This window comes from Accipiter gentilis, chromosome 4 (assembly GCF_929443795.1).
Source record: "Accipiter gentilis chromosome 4, bAccGen1.1, whole genome shotgun sequence".
NCBI classification, from domain to species: domain Eukaryota; kingdom Metazoa; phylum Chordata; class Aves; order Accipitriformes; family Accipitridae; genus Astur; species Astur gentilis.
In genome coordinates, this window is record NC_064883.1 from 44,692,511 (window position 1) to 44,717,404 (window position 24,894).

The 24,894-nt window shown below is 42.2% G+C and overlaps 1 protein-coding gene across 1 annotated transcript in view; it reads right to left on the reverse strand.

Moving 5' to 3' along the window:
* OBSCN (obscurin, cytoskeletal calmodulin and titin-interacting RhoGEF) overlaps window positions 1-24,894 on the reverse strand; it is a 183,872-nt gene that overhangs the window by 52,872 nt on the left and 106,106 nt on the right. Inside the window, exons 66-87 of the mRNA XM_049798970.1 lie at window positions 23,240-23,512; window positions 21,110-21,382; window positions 19,167-19,454; window positions 17,447-17,719; window positions 14,921-16,276; window positions 14,028-14,306; window positions 13,583-13,661; window positions 13,100-13,218; window positions 12,084-12,281; window positions 11,616-11,648; window positions 11,412-11,510; window positions 10,738-10,956; window positions 9,893-9,959; window positions 8,615-8,643; window positions 8,195-8,314; window positions 7,219-7,358; window positions 6,344-6,544; window positions 5,924-6,006; window positions 5,320-5,493; window positions 3,704-3,863; window positions 2,542-2,658; window positions 1,071-1,235 (exon numbers count right to left, since the gene is read on the reverse strand). Of these exons, the coding sequence (XP_049654927.1) occupies window positions 1,071-1,235; window positions 2,542-2,658; window positions 3,704-3,863; window positions 5,320-5,493; window positions 5,924-6,006; window positions 6,344-6,544; window positions 7,219-7,358; window positions 8,195-8,314; window positions 8,615-8,643; window positions 9,893-9,959; window positions 10,738-10,956; window positions 11,412-11,510; window positions 11,616-11,648; window positions 12,084-12,281; window positions 13,100-13,218; window positions 13,583-13,661; window positions 14,028-14,306; window positions 14,921-16,276; window positions 17,447-17,719; window positions 19,167-19,454; window positions 21,110-21,382; window positions 23,240-23,512 (4,745 nt within the window). The remainder of the gene's footprint in view (window positions 1-1,070; window positions 1,236-2,541; window positions 2,659-3,703; window positions 3,864-5,319; window positions 5,494-5,923; window positions 6,007-6,343; window positions 6,545-7,218; window positions 7,359-8,194; window positions 8,315-8,614; window positions 8,644-9,892; window positions 9,960-10,737; window positions 10,957-11,411; window positions 11,511-11,615; window positions 11,649-12,083; window positions 12,282-13,099; window positions 13,219-13,582; window positions 13,662-14,027; window positions 14,307-14,920; window positions 16,277-17,446; window positions 17,720-19,166; window positions 19,455-21,109; window positions 21,383-23,239; window positions 23,513-24,894) is intronic.

The following is a 24,894-nucleotide window of genomic DNA, read 5'->3' on the forward strand; positions in this document are numbered from 1 at the left end:
AGTGATAATGGAAAATTATATCCTGTGTGTTATACAGACACTTTATCCACTCACTTGGTCTCCTTCACCAGAGCAGGACATTCATTTCACGTACCTTCAGACACGTACAGGTCAGTTAGTGACATGGGTTCCCCCTTGGCAACATTAGGGAGAAATAAGTGCTCTTGGGGTATGATTCACTGGACTCTTTTTTTTTTTTTTTTTTTTTTTTCCAGATGTCTAAATTTGGATAGATGAATCCCCACCAGAGGGTCTCACTATCACTGTAATTTAGTCTTACAACTCCATTCAGTGATACAATGTGATTCCCATGGAAGACATAGGATACAAACAAGCAGAGTAAGTGACTTGCCCAGCATGACACAGTAAGTCTACAAAGAAACAGGAATTTGAGTAAGGGTGCTGAAAGTCCCAGACTAATGTCCCAATAGCTGGCTCATCTTTCCTCTGCGCTCTGAAAACACACATCTGTTTCGTGAAAAAGACCTGGGGAAGCACACAGGTCTTTTGAAGATATATGAACAGCCCTGGGAGAACATCCATAATTTGATCTGAAGTTTTCATATGGAGGATATGCAACGTATGCTATGCTACCTCGGACTGACATCCCAGTCAGCTAAGCTCTTTGAAAGAACTGTGTCAAATGAAAGCATGTAGATTGAAAAGGCCCAGTGAGCTTCTAACACTTGAGGAATCAACATGAAAACCCACTGATGCCAGTAATTCCAGGAGTTGGCCCATGTGGTTTGCCAATAATAAGAGAGGAGGAGAAAAAAAGAAAATGCTTTAAAAATCATCTGGGGGCCCAAAACAAGTCTGTTCCTGTTTGATGAGCAGGTTGGAAAGGCCAATAACTACATTACGTGTGAATTGCTCCATAAGCATCTATGCTTTGGTGCTTCAAACCTTAATGAAGCCAGGAGCCCCATCTCTCTGAACAATAAGAAAGGCAATAAGCAAATACTCTCTTCCAGATACGATTTCTAAAGAAGTGTCTTGTAGGACCTAAGGCTACTTAGAAACTAAGAAGGCATGCATAGCACTAATACTGAGTGAGAAATTCCAGTTACCTGTCGGATGGGTTCACCAAGGCTTTCCAAGGTCCCTGGATAATTCTCAATGAGTGAGACGTGGAGGTTGTTTTCTGCTCTTCGGGTGAGTGCAGACACAACGGCATAAGCCTGCTCCAGCAAAGTGCAGTTTTGGCTATTTCTTGCTTTGTTTCGGATTAATTCCTGTTATGAATGAAAAAAGTGTTACTGGGCGGTCAGAAAAAAACCCCAAAATATTTCCTTGATAGCCAAAGAGTTTCTTAATATCTGTTCCAGCTGTTTCATCTGAGCAACTTTTGTCCCATTCTTTCACCATCTGCTGTTCAGTGCTGTTTAGCTACTGAAGCCTCCTCTTTCCTACCCGTTCTGCAGCCTCATTGACTAGACAGTCTGGGTTTTCCTTACATCAGTTGATGTTAGACAAAGACAAAGTTGAAGCAAATACCAGATACGCTTCAGTGACTGAAAACTAAAAACCCCAAAGCAATCCTAAATGTATCCATTGCATTTCTCTTGCACTTACCCTGACGATACCATGAGGCAAGCAATTCATGTGGCAGTACTAACCTAAGGGTCATTATTAGATTAAAAACAAGAGAGGGTGGAAAGAATATGAAATGGCAGTTATCCTTTTCTTCCACATTTGTTCCTGTTCCTCTCTTTTAGTAATGAAGGCATGCTCACTCTCTCTTCCAAGAGACCCTTTAAAGTGTTGGTGGTTGTGTGCAGGCAGGGGTTCAAAATAAGAAACTTAATTTGAACCTTCTTGAAACTATTCAAACTGCTCACTTCTGTAATGCTAAAATACGGAAATGTTTTTTGCAGTCTTCTTTCTGACTATCCTAGTGCTATTTCCCCTGAAAAATACTCCTAAAAAAATGCTACTTTGAAACTTCCATTTGTGGTCTTGGCTAGAACCTGAGATAGTAGGACAGATGAAAGCTTGAAAGATGAAACATTTCAGGACGGTAGAATGGGGCAAAGCATTTAAGAAAACAAAAATTTCATCTTACTATAGTGTCAGTATAAAACAAGGAGAAAAACTGCTAAGTTAGTATCTTACACATTGGAAATTGCTTTTTTTAATAACAAACCTGTTGCTGAGTGTGAAGCAAATTCATACTTGTCTTGGATATATACATACATGTATTCATATACATATGTACATAAGCATATATTTTTATATATACATATAAGCATATATTTTTATATATACATATATGCATATATTTAAAGATCATTCAGATAAAGCTTGCTGAACTTTATGTGGTTGGAGACTGTGAACCTCTACCTGGATTTACTTTTACAAAACTACTTAGAGAGCACCATCACTAGCAACGATTACTGTCTTACTCAAGAAGCTTTCAACTGTAGTTGCATCAGAAGAAAGCCAAGTAATATGAAATAAAGATAAAGTCTTTTTCTATACAAGCTGCACAGCGCAGAACATAAGCTTATCAGATGTAAATGTATAACAAAAGCTCTTCACCTTGATTATAGTCTGATACTGCTGGATCCTGTTTATGGGTTTTTCCAGGTAGTGCTGCAGTGGTGGGATAAGCGGCTGTGAAGGATCTTCATTAGTTAAAATTTCATCTGTGTATCTCTGAAAAAATACATAGAAGAACAAGGAAAGGTTGTTACAAAGAACAGTAGAAAAGATTACTCCTTTGAAAATGCTCATTTGATGCTGGTTCATAGACCTAACTCAGCCAAAGTTGGAAAGCTCTACCAGACCTCACTACCCCAGATTTTGGAGAGCTGTAACCCTCCCCCATCCTTTACCAGCTAGTTATTATTTTAGACTACAAGATGTTCAAAACACTGAATATGTCTGCTTTTCCAGTGCAGGACTGATGATGGGCAAATGTGATCCAAATCTTGCGGAACCAGATGGTGCCAAAGGAAAGATCAGCCTCTTTGGGGGGTGGGAGGGCAGGACTGAGTGGACTCGGTGCCAGCAACTGGTGCCAGACCTTGGTCGAGAGTGGTCCGTGTGTTTGCAAACTTTGATCCGGACGTGGATATTAGGGAGGCTGAGAGCTTGTGCTGATAATTTAAGGGATCTGTGAACGTGAAAGCGTACGTTTGTTTTCTAACGACCATCAAGCTGGACTAGCTGGTGAGTAGGAGGCTCATGGAGAGGGTAAAAGCACTCAGGACCTAGGTGCGGGTATTGGATGGACAGAGGGGCCATGCTGCTACTCAAGGGATCCACGAACATGCATGTGCTCGTGGGTCTGGAGTGTTGTGTGTGTGTTTGCACTAGTCAACTTCAATCCTGAGCAGCTGGAGCAGGAAAACGGATTTTCCTGTCTATACTTATGTTTTATGTGAGTTTGCTTGGTTTTACAATGTGGTGGCCCTTAAAACATCCCTTAATTACAGTTACATAATTACAGCCACATTCGTATCTGTATAGTCTTTATAATATTCATAAATGCATAAGTATATGTAAATATGTTCTCATATTGATTGTGCTGACCAGGAAGAGCTAGACAGTGAATACAAAATTATTATATTTAGCAATGATTTCCCACAAAAATATTTAATAATCCTTTTCAGGATCATATCTGTGATTAATAACTACATTTCTTGATGCAGTGGATTATAGGATGCATGTTCAGCAGGTACTTTGGCTACTGTTTTACCTTGTAGAAATCCTGGACGGCTTTGCTGACAACAATCGACTCAGCCTGTACCCTCCCCACGAGGTACTGGATGTACTTATTAAACTCTGCTTCGTGCTTGATAAAGCACATGGCCACATCATCATCAGTGTCACATTTCTGCAAGCCTTGGAGGAAGACACTGTGGAGACAAAGAAAAAAGGACATCTGAGGAGAAGGTGATGGAATGAGGCTAGAACACAGCCCCAGCAGCCAGACCTTTAAATCAGGCAATTTCAGGTTAACACACATTAAAGGAAACGACAGAGGGAAATGAGGGATGTTGCCGTGTTAGAATTAAACATCTCAATGTGTCGTCATCCAGCATGATGCTGTCCCTCTTAGCTGGCATGTATGAAATGCCCTGCAAGGAAGGTAAGGATTATTTTCAAGGGCTTGGCTCAAGTTGGGAAGTTAACCCCTCCCTAGGTTCTTTTGCCTCAGTTTAAGGATCAATGAGCCATCCATGTGAGTGAAGATAGAGATCCTCACTCTGCTTCACAAAGGATGCTGAGACAGGTTCACATGCAGAAAGGTTTTTAGCAGTCTGTAGCTGATGACATACATCAGCTCTAGCAGTTGAAGTTACTTTTGGGGAAAAACAAAAGGAAGGGGAGAAGAAAGGGAGGAAGGAGAAGGGAAATCTCTTCTCGTGGCCCAGCCAGGAAAAGTGCCAGATATCCCACAACAGCGTCCTCCCCATTGCAGAAGCAGTGCCCCCCATAATGATTTCCCCAGAGTAACAATATATTTTTCATTGCAACCTGCTCAAACTCCTTGTTGGTTGCTCCTGCTTACAATACTGCTAGCACTGATTGGAGCACACGTTGATCGGGGAAGATGCTGCACGTTCACTGGCTGTTGGCCTTTGTGAATGCGTATTATTGATGCCCCCCCTAAGGTAAATGGAAAGTGAGGACCAAGGAGTATGAAATAGGGAAGAAAGGGCAATTCTCATGCTGTTGGCAGGGACTTCCCATGAGAATGATCGCTTCCCAAGAGAGCAAGGGTATCAAGGTGTAAAAGGAAGCCCCTTAGCAATGGAAAGCCTAGGGCACATAAGATATTGTACTACACCTCCTCTCCCTGGCAAGTAAAAGTATTTTAGCCTGGGCCTTGGGAAGTCACTCTGTGAACAGCAGATCTGCAGTAAATCCTTTTTTGGAGTAGGCAGAGGCGTTGTGCCGCGGCGTTGTACCTGGGCAGCCAGCTACAGCTGGGTGTGTTTTGAATGCATGGACATTGGCATCAGTTTTAGATGAATGTATGTCTTTATGAAGACACAGCTGAAGTGCCTGTAAGACCATGCTGCCTTTTTATAATAATTCACTGTTTCTCTGCGAATTTTGCTTAAAAGTGTCAGAAATAAGCTGGACATATGAAGCCTTGAAACTCTGAAAGGTATTACAGGAGTCCCAGCCCTGTGCTCTGACTTAAGCTATGCCGTCATCTATCATCCAAAAAGGACCATCAATTCCCTTGCATCTCGGCACTGCCAGTGCTCCACATCCTTCACTGTAATAATAGTTACTGTGGCTCTGACACCAGGTACGAGAGCCATTCTTTGGTCTCAGATGAAGGCACGTGGGAATGCCCACCTGGAATGGAAACGAGCAATGTCCTCAATATTTCTGAAGATGGTGGATTTCTGACTGGCGACAGCTCCCGGGACATTGGGACAGGTCTCGGTGAACTTAAGATGATGAGTCTGGAGGAACTGTAGGTCTTGAATGTAATCCTCTTCTGAGATCAACAGCTCTTGAATAAGAACGCTGAAGGGAAGACGAATAGGCAAAAAGAAAGCACAGAACATCACAATTATCTTTGACATGCTGAAAAGACTTCCTCAGACATAGGGCACCCCAAAGTACAGACATACTGAAGTTTAGGATTTTTGTGAAATCAGAGAGCTTCCAGAATTATATCATGTAACCCCCTTCTTTCAAGTCACCCGATATGATTTAGATTGCCTGGGATTTTCCTAGGCTGAAATCAACGGTAAAAATCCAAAGATAAAAAGTTACAGGTCTGAGAGAATCCTGAGAGAATCAAGGGTTTGCTTGATTCTGGGAAAGGGAAGGTGGCAGGACTCAGCAGAACAAAGCCAGTGACTCTGAGGGAAGGGACCTAGATGCCAACATTCATGTTACTTCAGAAGGCAGAAAAACTCAAAGGTGCAAATACCAAATGACATAAGCTCACCTTAGCTTCCTTTTATATTCGTCTTCAGAAACAAACTCTCCAGGGAACTCAGGAGCTTCTGTTGTTCCCCACTCTGGTGACAACTATAATACAAGAAAAAAGAAACATTATTCTTTTAAGTTAACAGTGCTTTTATCAATGCACACTGAGGAATATTCCTTGTGTGTTCACAGTCCCTTTCAACAGTTCCTAAACCGGTGTAAAATGTATTTTTTGCTGGAGGATGATTAGGTCTTTCAAACCCAGACCCCTCCACACACATACAGAAATGTTGTCTAATCAGAACGTGAAAAATCCCAATCATGTTACAGGACCCTTCAAAAACCTCTTCATCCATCACGCCTTGCAAAAGTGATGGCACTGAACTGCAACAGGAGCAAGTAATTTTACATGAGAAATAAACACAGCGTGATCTATCACCTTTAATTTTTTGTCCAGATAAGCTGGAGACACCCAACCCTGTCGAGAGGGGCTAGATTTTGTGGGTTTAGTCCTGACCAGCCACTTCAAAGGATGAGCTGAATCAAGGACTTCCACATATTGGCCTTCCTTCAAGGTGATGGTCTCCCTGTCAGGAGCAGCAGGCACGTAGTCAGCTGTGACCATGTAGACGTCAAAGATCTGCAAGCATGAAACGACAGTTATTGTGTGCTCTGAATACAGAATACAGTAACACCAGCAGAATGTAAGTGCTTATCTGTGTCTAATGTTTTATTCTCCAGCCCTTGTGCAGCAAACAGAATCATTTTGTAAGGAGAAGACTAAGGCTCTAGGAGGCTCAGGCCATATTTTCAAAACTATCTGAGGTGTTTTGGATTTACACCATGAAACAGTGGATTATTCTCCCAGGACAAAACAAACAGTGGTCCTGAAAATGCTAAAGTAGGATAACATTTCCAAAGTTTTAATATTTTTTTTTTTAAGGAAGTGCTTGAAATGAACGCCCAAAAAAGATCTAATTTTCACAAAATTTGCATTTTTCTCATGAAGAACTTCTTAACAAAATTCTGCTGACCTACTCTATCTAAGGCCACAGAAAACCAAGCTCTGAAGCTCAGCCATGGGAACAAGAAGTACTACATAATGGGTATGCTTTGACCACATTGACTTGAACAGCCAGCATCAGAATTTGGTTCTGTGTGCTCTGTATCGCAGACCCAATATTTAGCTACTAAATATACCTACTAAAGTGAAGCACATCCCTAAAGGGGATGGAGATCCTTAAAACACAGGAGATTGGTCATTCTAAGTGAAGTTTTCTCCTTGTGTCAAACTTGTCCATAAAGATAACATACCTCTCCTCTGGAATCCCCATCTTCAGATTCAGAGGAAGACTCCTGAGCAATGGATGAAGGTCTGGATCGTCCGTGGCGAGGAGATGCAGAGGGAGTTTTTGATTCATCGTCACTTTCTGCACCTGGCACTCGAAGTGTAGCTAAAAAACAGAGAAACAGCAAAATGTGAAAACAAGGTCTCCAATTTGAACATGAACCAAATCTATAATAATTTTCAATTTCGTAAAAACAAATATTCACTAGGAAGAGCATTTGTAGTATTTAGTGTGATCTCCTATTGGTATTTAGGATTACATAAATAATGGGGATGTTTCAATGCATGAGGTTGCATGCCTACTGCATGTATTGCCACTGCACTGCAAGAATATTTGTAGGAGAGGTAATACCTCTATTTTTGCTTGAAGATAAAGTTTTGCCTCATGATAACCAGTATATGATACACAAGCCAGGATTTTTCATTGAATTCAGCAAATCATTGGATTACTGCACAGCTGTGCACACTTTTCAGCCTCAACTTGGTTTTAAAATCCCAGTGTGAGCTAAAACTTGAAGATGTGGGAAGTCTTCAAACCAGGATTGCTTTCAGACTGAGTGATGAATACCTAAGGAACTCCAAATACCTAAGCTGTTCAAAATACACTTCCATTTTTACAACTTGCCCTCCACTCTATAGCTTACAGTTACTCCCGCTTATTTAAACAAACACTGTATGCATAAAATGGACATGAGCCATCTTAGTTTCCTGTAATAGCTTTTATCCTAGTTCAAAACTGTAGACTGAGACATGCAGTGGATGGACTCTTACTAAAAATTCTTAGTCCTCATCATTTTACAAATGTTCATATGTTTATGTAGGATGACTGTCTTAAAACCTGCTTCATAAATCTCACTGATGTTTAAAGTCCAAATGATACCTGAAAAAAAAAGATTGCGTATTTTTCTACACTAATTAAATCGTGTTTGCCAGGTTCCTTACCCTGACTTATTTTTGCAGATACCATTTCTGAGATACGCGAGGTGAGTTTCTGGAAAAACTCTTCTGAGCCAACATCAGCTAATGAAATAGGGCTTTTGGGTATGCCAGTTTCAAGGTCTCCTGGAAAAGAGAAAATTTTCTATTAAGCAGGCAATGTCATTGGAAAGTCATCTTTATTGAGTAACAAAAGCTTCTGAGGAAGGAAGGTCTCATTTTCTTCACTTCCCCTGTCTTTAAAACTGTGCTCATATTTCATCCAAATAATTCACCCTTGAACAGAGACCAGTCCTGAAAAGTTCCAACATTTTAGATAGTTTCAAGAAAACGGGACAAAAGCAGGTGGTAATCATGGAATACGTAGACAATCTCAGCTGTAGATGTGAAGGGCAGGAGTAGAAGAAAGAAAATAGCTTCTCTTACCTTCTCCTGTTTCAGAGGGATGAATAGCTCTGAAAGAGTAAAGCAGAGTTAAATGTTAAAATAAAATGTGTAGTAAGGCGAGCTAAATGAGAAAACCCCCTTTCTTCTCCCACCTTGTGCATGAAGGCTGGAAATACCTGAGTTAGGACTCTGGTTTGGACTGCAGGTGCTGGTAGCTGATACTCACCAGGGCCACTGAGAAATGAGAATTGGGGCACCTGGCTCATAATGGGCACAGATTCACTCGGGTGTCTTAGTCTTTGAGCCAAATTCCGTCTGAGAATTCTCACTCTTCCTGGCTTTTATTTCAAACTGTTGCATGAGAAGAGCTGGCTGCTCAGGGAGTGGGTTGCAGAACAGGGTAGCCTCCATCTCCCTGGTGCTACTGGGACTTTATTCCCAGCTGACACTGAAATAAAACTATTCGAGTGGAATCTGTAGTCTGAGTCAATTTTTAGCGAACTAATGCTCAAAGAGTGTTTGTCGTGTTTCCCAAGACTACAGCTCCGTCAAAACACTAATATCCTGAAGTCAACATCTCTGCTTTTTGGAGGCAGGATATAAATTGTCGTTGCACAAGCTGATCTGCCTCAATTCTCTGTTAGTGCATAGGAAGCAGGAGGAAGGTCACTCCACTTGATATATGATAAACCATATATCCCTAAGTATGCCTAGGCACATCCTAGGGACAGGGTGCAGTGGAATAGCTGAATTCACACTGCAGCTTGCTTCACTTTCTTTGCACTTCAGAGGAAGACTGGTCAAGCCTTTTAGGCTAGACATATTCTAGAAGCTAATGTGTGTTCAGGTGGATACCACTTTTCAGGCTGTGTCTGCCTAGTATCCAAGCCAAGAATGGCAAATTGAGGAGGTTATTCTTCAGGTGCATTTGTAAACAAGAAGTTTGTGAACAGATCCTTTTCATCTACTTCTTTTTCTGTGAAGCATCAGTGTATTTCAAAGTTGGCAAGTGAGACCTTGACCCTGTGAATTTTTTTGGCATTCTGCTTAGGAGATGAAAATGTCGCAAGAGTTTTATATGACCTAACCAACTTTTTTTTTTTCTTTGTTCCTGTCCTCCCCAATAATCAAGCATAAATGGCTGACACTGATACTAGGGTATTTATAGCACTTTCCATACTAGGACCTCAAACTATTTTAACTGTGGTGCTGAAACATGAATATAAGATATAAACACTGCCTAAAAGTGATGCTTGGGAGCTTCTACAGGGTGGTACCTGCATTGCTCCACTTCAGCCTGGGTGGCCAACCACTTACCCCAGTGTGGTCATGATGGCTTCTGACACCATCACGCGCTCCTGGGTCAGAACTTCAGCCTCTTTCACTGCAAGATTAGGGTTTATCATCAGAGGACAGAAGGCAGAGAATGTTCTTTTCATGTATTTAATGTAAGCACATTTTCTAGACATGGATTACTGGGAACACTGGAATACTGAATCTGCCCTGTTAGCAGCTCCTAACCTGGGAAACCTACTCCCAACTCATATGATGCAAATAGTTTTCTCCTCTCCCTGTTCACGTAGATGTATGACTGCCTGATTTCTCCACGCTGCTCAAGCTATGCTCCTCTAGCTCTTGGTACAATAAAACTGTGGGATGCAAGGAAGGATAACAGAAAAATGGAGTCCTTCACAGTGCGGCCCCTACTCCCAGCCTATATTTGCTTGTCCGCTGTCTAACTGAAGGAATTGTGCCAGAAGAAGCCCTGGAAAGCTCTGCAAAAGGGGAAGCAACTTACTCTAGCTGCCTGAAGGCAATTCTACAATTCCAAATACCTTAGCAGAGTGAAGAACTCAAAATAATTTTTCAAATGGTGACTTTTTCTAGTTACTTTACATTGCCTTTCTTCCTTTCTTTTCCCTTTGTGCTTAATTTGGTTGTTTCTTAGACTTGTCTTCTGTTGATACGGGAAAGGTGTTGCTGTTAATCCAAAATAGGGTCAGAAATCTAAATTACTATAGAAGTAACAAGTGTGATCATTTACAAGACAAGCAAAGTCATTGCTAATCTTGGGAAAATGCATTTTTTTTCAGTTGCTCTTCTCTTAGGCACTGTATAAAAGGTAACATAGAGAATGTGTTTGTATTGTAACAAAGATTTACCATCTGCAACTTCCAGGGTGGCGGTGCAGATGGACTGGCCAGCCTTGTTGGTAGCAATGCACGTGTAAGCTCCACTGTACTTCTTTTTAACATCCAACAGGATTAGACTGTGATGCATATTTGAACTGGCAAGTTTATATCCAGGAGTGTCTGGTTTGATCCACAGGATATCTTCCTGAGACTCTTCTTTCAGCCAAGTAATAGTTGGGGGTGGATGTCCTAAAGGAAAACCAATGCAAGGAGCTTTAATTTTCCTAATGGTAGTCCTTCCTTACCGTTATGAGCCATGCTGTGAATAAATGCTATTTTGATCTGTTTCCTGATGCTTTCCCAACAATAACAGACATAATGTATAATAAAGAAACATAAACCTTTCTACAGCACACTCATAAGGACATTAAACCTTTTTGTAAAACCAAAACTGTTAATCAACACATTTTCATGAGACTAAGTGTTACTATCCCTATTTTTACATACAGGAAAATGGAGGAGAAGATGAGTAAGATGCTTTTCTGTAAAGCACGTAAAGTCTCTTACAAAGTTGGGAGTAGAGTCCCAGACTTCAGATACAGGAGATGAGGTTGCAATAACTTGGGCCAGAGAAAGTCTAGAATGTGTCAAGAAGTTATGCAATTTAAGTGTTATGCAGAGAGGCAAGGTATCTATCCACTTACCTTCAACTTTTACAGATAATGTGATGCTTGCACCTTTTTTCACCTTTTTATTAGTAAATCTTTCTAGGAATCTTGGCGGTATCAGCTGCTCATGGGAATCTGAAAATGACAGTATTGATGAAATGTGGTGACACCTTCTGTGTGAGTTTAGACTACTGAAAAATTCCTAGGGGTTCTGTTACCACCTGCTGTGGCTTCTCTCACCTGTTTCTGATGGTTCTTCTTTCTCATCAGGATCTGTAACACAAGAAGAACAAACAAAATGACAAATACCTTTCTGTCCATGAGTTGAAGAAAAAAACCCAAAACCAAAACCAAACAGTGATTCCAGGGGATTACTCCTTGCAGGAGATATGACATAGAAATGTAAGTATAATTTATAGAGGACCTCAGTTTTAAGAAAGTGAACCATTAAAGTTAATGAGGTTGGGCAGGTGTAAAAATCTATGTTTATGAGACAACAGTCAGACCCTAGAGAAGTGACATATCTCATCTTTGGGACACACGGCAAATTTATAGGTGAACCAAGATTAAAGAGTGTCATCTTTTATCTACAGACTTCCCTACCTCACTTGATTACCTTGGTAGGCTTTTGAAGAAAAATAACTACATAAAATGGAAAGAGCCACTGGAATAGAGAAAAGCAGGTGCCAAAAATAGTCCAATACCTACCTTTGACTAGCAGCCTGGCTGACGAAAATGCAGAACCAGCAGAATTGATGACAAATATTGAGTACTGGCCAGCATCTGCCTTAGTGACATCCCGAATTTCCAGTGAGTGGAATTCCTGTTTATCAGTCTTGAGGATGCGATCTGAGGCTTTTAATGGTTGTCCATTTTTGAACCAGTAAAGACGAGGCTGCGGGTACCCTGCGAGGAGCAGTTACAGACATGGAGAACAGAATGCGTTGACAACATTGATTTAGGAGCATCTCCAAACAGGCAGATCCTTCTGAGCAGAAGCTAAGGAATCCTCAGGCCTGCCCAGGGCTGCTGTTTCAGGGATTTATCCTATTAGGAATGGCTGCAAATTCATGAAATTCTATTTATCTGTTCAAATTCTTTCCTCTCTCTTCAGTTTCTGGCACTCCCCATATTGGCTGCATGTGCAAACGCCCTCCAGATTGGAAAAGTAACACTTAGGTCTGATTTGCAACATACACAAAGAAAAGTTGAAGCCAAAACAGTTCGCATCATTTTTATAGGCAGCAATCGGAGAAAATAGGAGAATCTCTACCTCTCCCTACCACAGACAGTCAACACCGGGTGGACATTTTTTGGAGTTTTTAGGTTGTAGCAGCAACCCCCTCATAGAGTAAGGCAAATCCAGGGCTGTTTCATTTATTAAAGAGAAAGAAAGGACACCCTCGCTATCTTTTTTTCATTCCTTTTTGCTCTTCCATAACTAATGCTCAGAGAATTACAGGACTCCGTTTTCAGAAGCGTATGCCTGTAATTACGCCTGGAGACATGGACACAGAATGAGACAATTAATCTGCCTGAGTCTGCTGCAAAATCAATGTTCATCAGCATGAACACATCCTTCTAGCTGGTTTGTGCAAACATGGTAAAAGATGTACGGACTGGACTCACAGCTGCAGAAAAGCACGTTGGAAAAACTTGGTAACACTTCAACCTGACAGCAGGTGGCAGTGAGAGTGACTGACAGTGCTGTGGGGTCCGCTCACCTTTCACCTTCAGGTGAAATTTAGCCAGTGATGCTCCAGGTGCCACATGAATATCATGAAGCTCATCGAAGATCTGGGGCAATTGCTCCTCCTCAGTGGTAGATTCCTCCTGTTCTCGGCTAAGAAGCAATTAGAAAGAAGAAAGTCAGCAAGCCAGAAAAGAGTTAGGAATCAGAATCACCTATTTTAGGTTAATTCAGTCTGTGGGTTTTGTCATCATGACAACAGATTCAGCACCACATGACATTAAAAGTAATCGACTGATACCGTGAAGAAATATCCAAGCTAGCCCGAAGGCAGCCAGAGCAAGTTTACACATGATAAATGTCCAGCTGTTGCAGTTATTGCATCTTGGCTGATCTAGCTGTTCCTTTATGACATTAAATTGGCCCTGCTAGATATAGCAAAACCAGGCTTGACAATAATATACATATTATTCTTATCAAGTCAGAAGTTAGAAAGAGCTACAGTTCAAAATTTTACCTTGAAATATATTCTTTGGCACTGTAGTAAGAAGATGTCTCTGTTGCATCTGCTGCTGTCTCATAGTCAGTGCTGGTCACTGTTAAATGGAAGACAAGTCTTTTCTATAATCCGAGCTTTGAAACTATTTTTCTTACTATAATTATAGTTTCCCTACTGATTTGAGTGAGTGGCAGGTTGATTTCACACTGCTACTGCAGCAGGAACCCACATGTGCCTGGATTATGGAAAACACCTCTCTTTATTTGAAAAGGTTTGCTCTGAGCCTTGCCTTGGAGTTGGCAAAACCCAACTGAACCCAAGAGGTTTGCAAGTGAAACATTTTGTGGGCAATGCATACTTTTTTTTTTAAACGTAAATGGTGTTTTTCTTGAAAAAAACCCAACTGTCCATCTCTCAGCAGGACCCCTTCCCTTGTTTTTTCTACAGTGACTTTGAGACTTACAATCCACTCGAAGCTCAGCCTTGGTTGAAGCAACTCCCATGTTGTTTTCAGCGAGGCAACGGTAAACACCCATGTCAGTGGGGACCACAGCTGTGATGATCAGCTGATGGCACCCTTCCTGGTCCTCATTGATCATGTAATGATCGTTTTCTTCAATAGCTTTCCCATCCTTGAACCAGCGTACTGTGGGGAGCGGTTTGCCAACGACAATGCAGTCAAAGCTGACCGGATATCCATCTTGTACCTCTTGGTTTTGGAGCTCAGTCATGAACATGGGAGCTAAAGTCCAGGTAGTTAGGAGAGAAGAAAGGAAAAACTTGGTTGTGTTAAAAGACGTATTTTAAGAACACTGCTGCCTAGTGCCTGAAGACTTCTGGTTTCTAGGTTTTTTAATTGCAGAATGATCTCTTTTCTCTATGACAACAGTCAAGAAGAAACTCCCTGACAAACACTATGAAGATATTCCATAACACCATAAGCATCGCAATACCACAGCTGCAAACCAGACATCGCCTCTGTTCCTCTCCTTGCTGAAATGTCTTGTCTCCCTCAGGACTGTTCTGAAAACAGATTAATTTATTTACGTGTTATAATAATCATAGCATTTACGGCCATGTTATTGTAGTAGGGGACATTTCTATTGTGAAAAGCAGCTTTGTAGATAAGTCAATACTTTGCAACCCCCTCCTTCAACACTAACCTCCCTCCTCTCCCTCAAAATGCAAAAGAATACAAAATTCATTGTTTCTTCCAGAAGTGTAAGTTTTCCAGAACATTATCCGCACCAAATGAAAAACAAAAGACTTTTTGGAAGTTATTCATGAGTGAAAAGATAACATGATGACCTGCTCCAGCTGCCTTTTCCAAAGAATAAACAGGTTGGCTTCACCTACCTGTATCAGTAGTCAGCAAAGGTGGTGGAGGTCTCACTACTGGTGGTGCAAACTTCCCATGGGTGGGTTGTGTTGCTTTCCCAATACGCAATTCAATTTTTTTAGGGCCTTGATCCAAAATGTCAATCTCCACGGGAATTCCCAGAGCACCAAACATCTCTCTGAATCGAGTAGCAGCAGTTTTTGCCTCGGACAAGATTTCAAACTTGATGTAGATGTACTGGTCATCCTCACGATACGTCTGATGGTCGACCACCTCTATGTCCCCTTCATCTGCACTGACAAAAAGCTCTTCCTCCACATCAGATATCTCTGTTGAGATCTTGGCCTTGAAGAGTCTGTGAAGTCTCCTTCCTGCTTTACGGAAAGCATCATCCAGCTCGCTGCCGGACGAGCTCTCTGTCTCACTGTCAGTGCTCTGTTTAACCTGCTTCTCCTTCTGAAGAACTTGAGGTTCCTGAGCACCAATAACCACCTTAGCACTGTGCGAAACCTTGCCAAATTTATTGGATGCCTCACAGGTGTATTTACCTGCATCTTTCCTCTCCAGGCCAGTGATAATCAAAGAGCAGGTCCCATCACTGTAATTGTCTATGTGATAGTAGCGACCGTCTGAAAGCTCTTCCCCGTCTTTCAGCCAACGGACTTTCATGTCAGTTTTGCTGTGGGCCACGCACTCAAGGTGGAGAGTGCTTCCAGGCTCACCAGAGAAATCTTTGAAGGTCTCAGTAAACACTGGGCACTCTTGTTGCTTGATCTCTTTCCTGACCTTGTAGCCTTTGAAAGCAGCTTGGATCTTCACAGCGGCCTTGTTCATGGAAGGATCATCTAAGTCTGGTACCTCTGGTTCAGCTGGTTTAGCAGCTGGGGCAGCCCCAACAGTCTCCACGCTGGATTTCTCCCACTGTTTCCATAATTTGCCTGTGGGAATGGATTGAACCTTGCTAGTCACACTGGCGCTTGCCTTCCCGGCTTTCTTGAGGTAGTTTACTAGCGAAGGAGTCCCAGCTCTGGATTCATCATCTGAGCTTGTGAAAGAGAAATCTGCTTCTCCTGTCCTAGCCAGCTCATCACATGTGGAGTACTCCTCCGAGTAGTAGTGAGACATCTCCGCTTCCTCCTTCCTCAACCTCTGAAGCTTCTCATCCTCTTCAGGCACCTCACTGATGGAATCCAAGGTGGGCTCCCGGCTCATCCGGCGTTTCTTGGCCAGGGCTTCCCAAAGGAGGTGAAGATCTCCCTCCTGAGCAGCCTCAGGGGGCAAGCTGGGCTGGACGTGGCCATCCACAAGCTCTTCTGGTTGGCTTGCAGAGGGTGCTTCCTGGGCAATCTCTTTTAGCATTGTCACTGTGGGAACTGAGAAGAATTAAATTGATGTTAAAAGACAATGTCTGTGAGTAAGCTTTGAGAAAGCACATGGAAATATTACTCTAAAGTCTGGGCGGAAGAGTATCAGTGGCATTTAACTAAGCATTCTCTTGAGAACAAATTGTGAATTTAATATAACTGGATGTGGTCCTGGGCAACTTGTTCTAGGTGACTCTGCTTTATGCGAGAGGTGGACTACACTGTCTTCAGAAGTCCTTTCCAACCTCAACTATCCTGTGATGCTATGCAAGCACTTAAAACATGGCCAAACAACAATTTTTTTATCCTTCACACACTTGAACCCAATAAATACGTGTCTGCCCTTTTTAAACGTTGCAGTTGATGAATATCTAGTTAAGACTGTCAGTGGAACCTGGTCATCCTATGCTCATCCATCATGCTCATCCTATTTTACAGCTAGACAGGGCTTCACTGCCTGTCTTGAACAGACCTCCACTGGCTATAACAGGAGCTGAGACTCACAGCTCACATGGAGGTACCTACCTGTTCAGATTTGTCTAAGTCTGAAGGTTGTGACTCACCCTCTGGGACACATTGATCTGCCTCTGCGCCCAGTGCCCTTTGAGATGCTCCAGGCTGTCTGGGACATCTACATGTGGCTCTTCGATACAACACAGGACCTAGGAGTGCTCTGGGTCCCTTTGGAGAAGGAGATGGAGGCCAGGGGTGATATCCTGAAGTGCCTCAATGGCACTACATGCCTGTGTGTGGGCCACTGAATCCCACCTGTAGGGCACAATTCAGTTTCCTAAACCCTATGATCCAAAGCCATTTGGGATGTCTAGGACAGGGGACTGGCAGATACTATGCAGAACATATGAAAGAGTCTTCACTTTCTGAAATGGTAGCTGAAGGCCAGGGAAGATACCCTAAGACATCTCAGAAGGCACCAGAAACCCACATAAGGCAACTGTATCCCACCTTAAATATTGGACTCAGGAAAATCTTATCAGAGCAGCTCAAAGCTGTTAGGGATTCAGAAACATACTGGGCAATACCAAACAGGAAGATAACAATTCTTTGTGGCTTTTAGACACAGCTTGTAAAAGAAAATTAATTCCAATCCACGCTGTGGAACTGCCCCTGGATGTCCATAAGCAAAACTGATTTAACAAAATAGGAATGCACTCTCTGTACCTTCAAGACACAAGCTGGCAACAGATTTGACTTCTGGAGAAACCATGCAGGTGTATGTGTCCTGATCTTCAGGTTTAAATGCATGGATAATGAGTATCTGCTTTTTTCCATCAGAGAGGATCTCATATCTCCCTCCAGCTTGTATTTGTTCTTTTCCTTTGAACCATGTCGCTCTCTTTTCAGTTTCACTTGACAATTGGCACTCCAAGCGAGCCACCTCCCCTTCTGAGACTGATCCTCCCACCAAAGGATGGGTGACTGTAACTGGAGGCTCTGTAATTACAAAAAAGTGAATTAACACAAAGAACATATCGTAATCTGGCTTTAAGGTACTCCACATCACTCTGTAAATTATCCAAGCATCCCATCCTTCATTTATAGATTCTTTGGCTGTTGTAGACAACCAAAGAAAAAAAGAAGTCACGGGAAGCATCCAAACTTTATGCTTCCAAAGATAACACCATAGTAACTGTACAAGCTCTCCCAGAGGTTAAACCAGCTCCATTTAAATATATACATGCAAAAGTGGTTGCATTTTTCACATTCCTGTATTTATTTGCTGATCTTCATTTACCCATCACCAGCATTCAAAGAGTCCTACAGATTCTAGCAGATCTTAATGTTTAGAAGGAAGAAGTTCTGAAGTAAGACAAGAAAGAAACAATCAAAAGAATAAAAAAGAAAAGAGTTTATTAAAAGTGGCATTCACCCCAGTCTTGAAAGTAAAAAATGTATTATATATTTATGCTAGTTTAGGAAGAGTTTAAAAATTCTCAGAAAGCATAAAGAATTTTTAAAATAACTATTCTCTGTATCTTCTTTACTTTGGAATGAGGCCTGACAATGGCATGCTGTTTGTATGACAGCGATACTCAAAATGAAGTCAAGACAAACACGTTAAACGTGGAGAGGTTGACTGGGTTGTAAAGCACACAACTGAGTTCCCAAAAGCAGCACAGTCCTGACCATGATCTGCCCCTCTGCACATTTCATCAGGGTGAGGGGACCGCTGCCCAAAACGCCTTGGGTTTGTTGTACACAAAATCGACATATGCAGAGTTATCAGCATCCAGCTGACACACTGGCAGTTGTTATGCTGCAAAAAGAGGATTTATTATTATTATTATTCTCACTTCGAGGAATTTGTTGGGCACTCAGATATCACAGAAAGAGTTGCAAGAAAAGATTGAGGGAGTGGCTTTCCATCCCACTGTAGCTTCCAAAGTTTCACCAACAGACTTCACAGCAAAGGTACTGTGTCCTCCAGCTTTTCTTTGTGGAGGTTATTGAAAAAGATATGCAAATTATATGAGAGAGGAAGATGGGTGAAGAAGACAACACTGCCCACCCACTGCAGGGTCTTGGTTACCCCAAATGCATTCCAACATGCGCCTTTTGACTCATTCCATCCTAATTCCATCAGAAGAGAAACTCATGGTGACCAAACAACACATGGATGCAGTGCAGGCTGAAGACAGCTTGATGCAGTTTGGAGAAAAAAGTGTTGAGTACTAACAACGCAGCAGGTTTTGTTTGTGGCAGCCCAGAACAATTTTTCCAAGCTCTTTCTCCTCTATTGCCTTGGCAGCAAAGCACTGAAAGACGTTGCAGAGTGAACTCTTCCAGGAGATGCCTGGAACGGGTGAAGCAGGCATGCCATGCGAAACACAAGGTCTACAGCAGCTTGCAGTCGTCCATGGGAGCATCTCTCCATTCTCACCTAGCCGCACCGTCTGAGGGAAGTGCACCGGCTCACTCGCCCCAACTTTGTTTATAGCCGAGACACGGAATCTGTAGGGTTCACCGGGGGTGAGATCGTCCACCACAAACTCCGTGTTTTGAATAATGGCCTTGCTGCAGGACTGCCAGCCAACACCTGGGATTTTCCTCTCCACGTTGTAGCCTAGGATGTCACAACCACCGTCGCTCAACGGCTTGTACCAAGACAGAGTTACAGAGTGACTGTTCTTACTTAAAACTTCTGGTTCTTCGGGTGGATCGGGGTGGGCTGAAGGCACAACAGAGGTCCCATGATGTATGACATGAGCAATAATCCTTTATACTAAAACAACCAAGAGTCTTCTACAAGCAATAAGAAGGAAGCACAACAGATTCAGTATTTGTCTTACTGTAAAGTTGTGTGGGTACATGCCCATGACCGTGAGACATCTATGGGCACCACTGAGTTTTCCTTTGTCTGCCTTGATCTACACTGCTAATGAAAAACATTCATTTTTCCAACCGTCATCTCAGACACCTAATTTCACATACTGTTGTGATTTTGTTTTCATGCTGCTTTGTCCCACCCAGCTCAAAATAAAGATGACCCTATGCTGTCCAGATTATCAGGGAACTTAGCTGAAAACTTCAAGTACATTTGGGCCTTGATTGTATTTATTTCAGGTCTGGCCTTTATGGAAATCAAGTTATCATTGGACTACAGTGTAACTCTAGTAATTCAATCCAGATTGGCTGCTGACGATCATACTCAGTACATAGGAAAATGTTCCTCGCTTAATTTACGCTTTGGCTTAGAAGACAGAGATGATTCTTTTAGTCTTCAAGTTCAAGGCATTTACCAAGTAAATGACCCGACACGATGTACCGATCCAACAAATTAAAGGCAAATAAGGTCAACAGCCAGTTCTTTAATTCCGGACACCACAAACATAACATAAAAGTTTCTTTTCTCTATTTTCAGCCAAATTTCATACAGAAAACCTGTCAATGGGAGGAGTCAATGAGGATAGTATTTTGCAGTTCCTAAAATGCAGATGCCAAAATAAAATGTTGTTTTACATCCATCAACAGCCAGTTTTTTTTTGTGGAAATGAGTGGAATATATCAGAAATCTCTCAACTCTCAGAAATCATTAGAGACTACCTGTAATAATTTAAAGAATGGATGGTCAATCAATGGCTTTTGAACATCTCAATTATAGTGTACAGTTAAAACACATTGCAATTATCTCATAACCATCACTGGGGTTGTGCTGCCATGACCATTGCTGGATGACCCACCTATCCCAGGGTGGGAAGAAGCCGGACCTTGGGTGCTGGAATGGACATTGATGAATCATTGGTCTAACCTGCCCCACGAGGGAATTAGGGAACTATCGTCTTTTCTACTTGTGAAGTACTCCAAGAGCTATTAACTCTCCTATCTCTGAAGTACAAAGGTGTGTGTTTCATGGATCTCATCCACATGAAGATTTTAATATGCAACTCATTAATCTGGAAAACTGGTTGCCCTGCACTTGAGTAGATCAGCAGATTTCAAAGGGTTCTCTGCTGCCCTGCATAATTTTTCCATATGCATTCTAGTTCAGCTCCCTCCCATATCCACATTTGCTGAGGGTGATGTTGAACTCTGAGTAAACTGATTTCCGTTGAACTCTGTGTTATGTTTTACAAAAGACTGCAGCTAAAGAAAGCTGGTGAATATCTCTACCATAGCCTGATAGAATTTTCTTCTGATGACGTGGGCTATTTCTGGTAAAAGAACAAGCTGTCCAGTAGCATCTCCTCAGACTAAGAAGACTAGCTTGGGACATGCAAGGCAGAGAGAAAAGAAGCAGCACAAAGATTAGAAAAGTCAATGTTGTAACTCAGTACCAAATTCTGAGATTTCAAGTGCCACTGGGCTAGAATGACAGATACTTACCTATCACAGATAACTTGGCTGATGCAATTGCTTCCCTGGAAGCAAAGGTCACCTCTCCAGAATGATGCGGTTGCGCTTTTTTCAGAATAAGTTTGTATTTGTTTCCATCTGCTTGTATTTCCCAGTCCTCATCCGACTGGATCTCTATGTCATTACTATACCAGGCAACTTCATTAATTGGCACAGCTTCACTTAGAACGCAGCTAAACGTAGCTTTCTCTCCTGGAGAGACTTCAACATCTGTGAGGGGCTGCAAGATCTGTAGGCGCCACCCTATAGGTAAAAATAGGTAACCAAACCCCTCAGCTACAGAAACAAATACAGGCAAGAGAGATTTTGTGAATATTTATGTTGAAGCTCTGGATAGTCAGGCCTTGGATACCAAGCAGTTCATTAAAAAGGAGGTTATGTATGTCACTAGAACAGAAGGTATCTTTGGGGATCTGAAACTTTCCAAAACTTTCTGGAGCAAAACCCAACCTAGCAATGTCTGTCTTTCCCAAGTAACAGAAAACCACAATGGAGGTACCATGCTATGACTGAGGATGGCTGTTCTTGTACTCTGTAAGGGGCTCTGATCCACACAGGGGTCTCCAGTAATAGCATAAAATACAAGGATACAGAGATAACGTTCATAGAACCATAGAACGGTTTGGGTTGGAAGGGACTTTGAAGATCATCTAGTTCCAACCCCCCTGCCATCGGCAGGGACACCTTCCACTAGACCAGGTTGCTCAAAGCCCCATCCAGCCTGGCCTTGAACGCTGCCAGGGATGGGGCAGCCACAGCTTCTCTGGGAAACCTGTTCCAGTGCCTCACCACCCTCACAGGGAAGAACTTCCTCCTTACATCTAATCTAAATCTGCCCTCTTTCAGTTTAAAGACATTATCCCTTGTCCTATCACTACATGTCCTTGTGCAGAGTCCCTCTCCAGCTTTCCTGTAGTCCCCCTTTAGGTACTGGAAGGCAGCTCTAAGGTCTCCCCGGAGCCTTCTCGTCTCCAGGCTGAACAACCCCAACTCTCTCAGCCTGTCTTCATAGGAGAGGTGCTCCAGCCCTCTGATCATCCTCTGGACTTGCTCCACAGTCCATGTCCTTCTTATGTTGGGGGCTCCACGGCTGAACACAGTACTGCAGGTGGGGCCTCGTGAGAGTGGAGTAGAGGGAGAGAATCTCTTCCCTTGACCTGCTGGTCACACTTCTTTTGATGCAGCCCAGGTTACGGTTGGCTGTCTGGGCTGCAAACACACATTGCTGGGTCATGCTGAGTTTCTCATCAACCAACACCCCCAAGTCCTTCTCCGCAGGGCTGCTGTCAATCTACTCATTGCCCAAGCTGTATTTGTGCTTGGGAGTGTCCTGCCCCATGTGCAGCACCTTGCACTTGGCCTTGTTGAACTTTGCACAGCCCACCTCTCAAGCCTGTCCAGGTCCCTCTGGATGGCATCCTATCCCTCAGGTATTTCAACTGCACCACTCAGCTCGGTGTCATCAGCAAACTTGCTGAGGGTGCGCTCAATCGCACTGTCCATGTCACCGACAAAGATATCAAACAGCACCGATCCTGATACCGACCCCTGAGGAACGCCACTGGCACTGCTCTCCATTCGGACATCGAGCCTTTGCCTGTAACTCTTTGAGTACAACCATCCGGCCAATTCCTTATACAGCGAGTGGCCCATCCATCAAATGCATGTCTCTCCAATTTAGAGATAAGGATGTCACGAAAGACTCTGTCAAATGCTTTGTACGAGTCCAGGCAGATGACATCAGTTGCTTTACCTGAACTTTTGCAAAGCATTTGACACTGTCCTGCATGACGTATTGCTGCTGATATAATTCTCTTCTCTAGAGCCTCGAAGCACTTGTAAACACAACCCTATTCATCAGAATAATGACAACTGTAAGACAGTAATTTGCTGCTAACTCGTTGCCAACTGTTGCTGCTTATATCCATGTCATGGCATACAGAACAATAAAAAAAAGAAATTGTAAAACAGTTGTGTGGGAAGAAGATTTAGGTAAAACAAAACCACCAAATGCAACTTTTCCTCTCACCTACTCATCATATTTTCCTGGTTGATTTGCCCTTTCCAACACTCCCCATGCACAAGTGCTTCAGTTCTTACCTTTCACCGTCAGAAAGGCTGAGGTCATCGCATCGCTGCACGTAAAAGTCACCCTGCAGCTGTCCTGGGGAGTTAGGTTCTTCAGCAGCAGAAGATGCCTGCGCCCATTTTCAAAGTAAACCATCTCAGTGTTTTCTGTAGTTTTGGCAGGCTCGTCGTCAATCAGCCAGTTGTAGTTGTAGCACTCAGGTTTGGAAAGATAGCATTCAAACAGGGCTTCCCCTCCTTCCACGGCTTCCACGTTCTCCAAGCCCTGGACAATGCTGTTCTTGGCTAGCAAAGAAGGACAACGAACAGTATTAATTGTTTGGCCATGCATATCTGAATATTAACAAGCCTCGGAGCACTGGATGATTCCCACTGCTGAAAAGCTGATGGAAAGGATGTGGATGGGATAAACTGCTGGTAGGTTTAGTTGTTGATTTCAGCCACGCTCTATCACAATACTATATTTAAAAACACTTTAAGTAGTGAGATTAAAAAGAATGATAAACCTCTAGGACCTCTAGCATTTCATCTAGATTTCCTCCAGAAACCTGACTTCCATTTTTACAAATAAATGAAAAAATGTTGGTGTTTATATGAATCAGGCCAATAGTCCATAGGAAGGGATAGCTCAGGAAGATAAATTATAATCAAATTTCTTCTGTCTCATAGCAGGAAACATTTCCCACAGATCTCCCAGGCAGTGCAATTATCACCATAACTGGGGAGATGTGAATCCACTGACAGCTCGTGATAAAAATCTTACTACCTTTCGTGCAAAGCAAATATGAGAGAGTATTATAGCTGGCAAAGCTACAGTGACTGTCATCTGAGTTAAAAAGTCTGCCGCTAGGAAACACACACAAAGTTAAAATCTGTAGTAACAGTATTTTGAATAGTAAATTTCTGAATTATTACAAAAGCTCTGTGATAATGCATTAGGTTTATTTTCTCATACGTGTGTGGTGAATTATGTGGTCAGAAACATGCACGTATCTACACACTCTATTTGCCCACAGAGTCATGCATCAGTGGGCATTTATACATAAGCAATCAGCCTGATGCAAATTAAATGTGGGCCGGTGCATGTGAATATAGTTTGTGTTAGACCAGCTACATGGACAAATTACATGCAGAACAGTGGGAACACATGGTTGAGTAAATACAGTTTACACAAATACCATAAAATGCTCAGCATGATCTATAATATAAACCAATGCCCTGAAATATTCCTGTTTAGATCTCTATAACCATTATCTGGAACTGTTCTAAGTGCGCGCACACACACGCACACACAAAAGCTGAACAACTTATTTAATAATAACAACAACAAAAAAGAAAGCATGATTTACTAAAAAATTTCTGTATTTTATAATAGTCATGCTTATGGAGAACAATGAGGCCTTTGTAAATCCTTGGAAAATGTATAATTTTGTTAAAACAATCTGAGCTGTTTATTTGTGCAATTCTGGAGTGCTGGTTTCCCTAACTGTGAAAAGCAGCCAATTGCAAATCCTGCCTCCTCTGGGATGCTTTTAGATTATATTCATTATCACTTTTTCAAATCCCTAAAATAGAAGGTGCTTATCAATGTAGAAAATATTATAATAAATAATACTCTGCTCTTCTGTACTCACAACTCCAGTTAAGGAAGAATGCATAATTGCCTA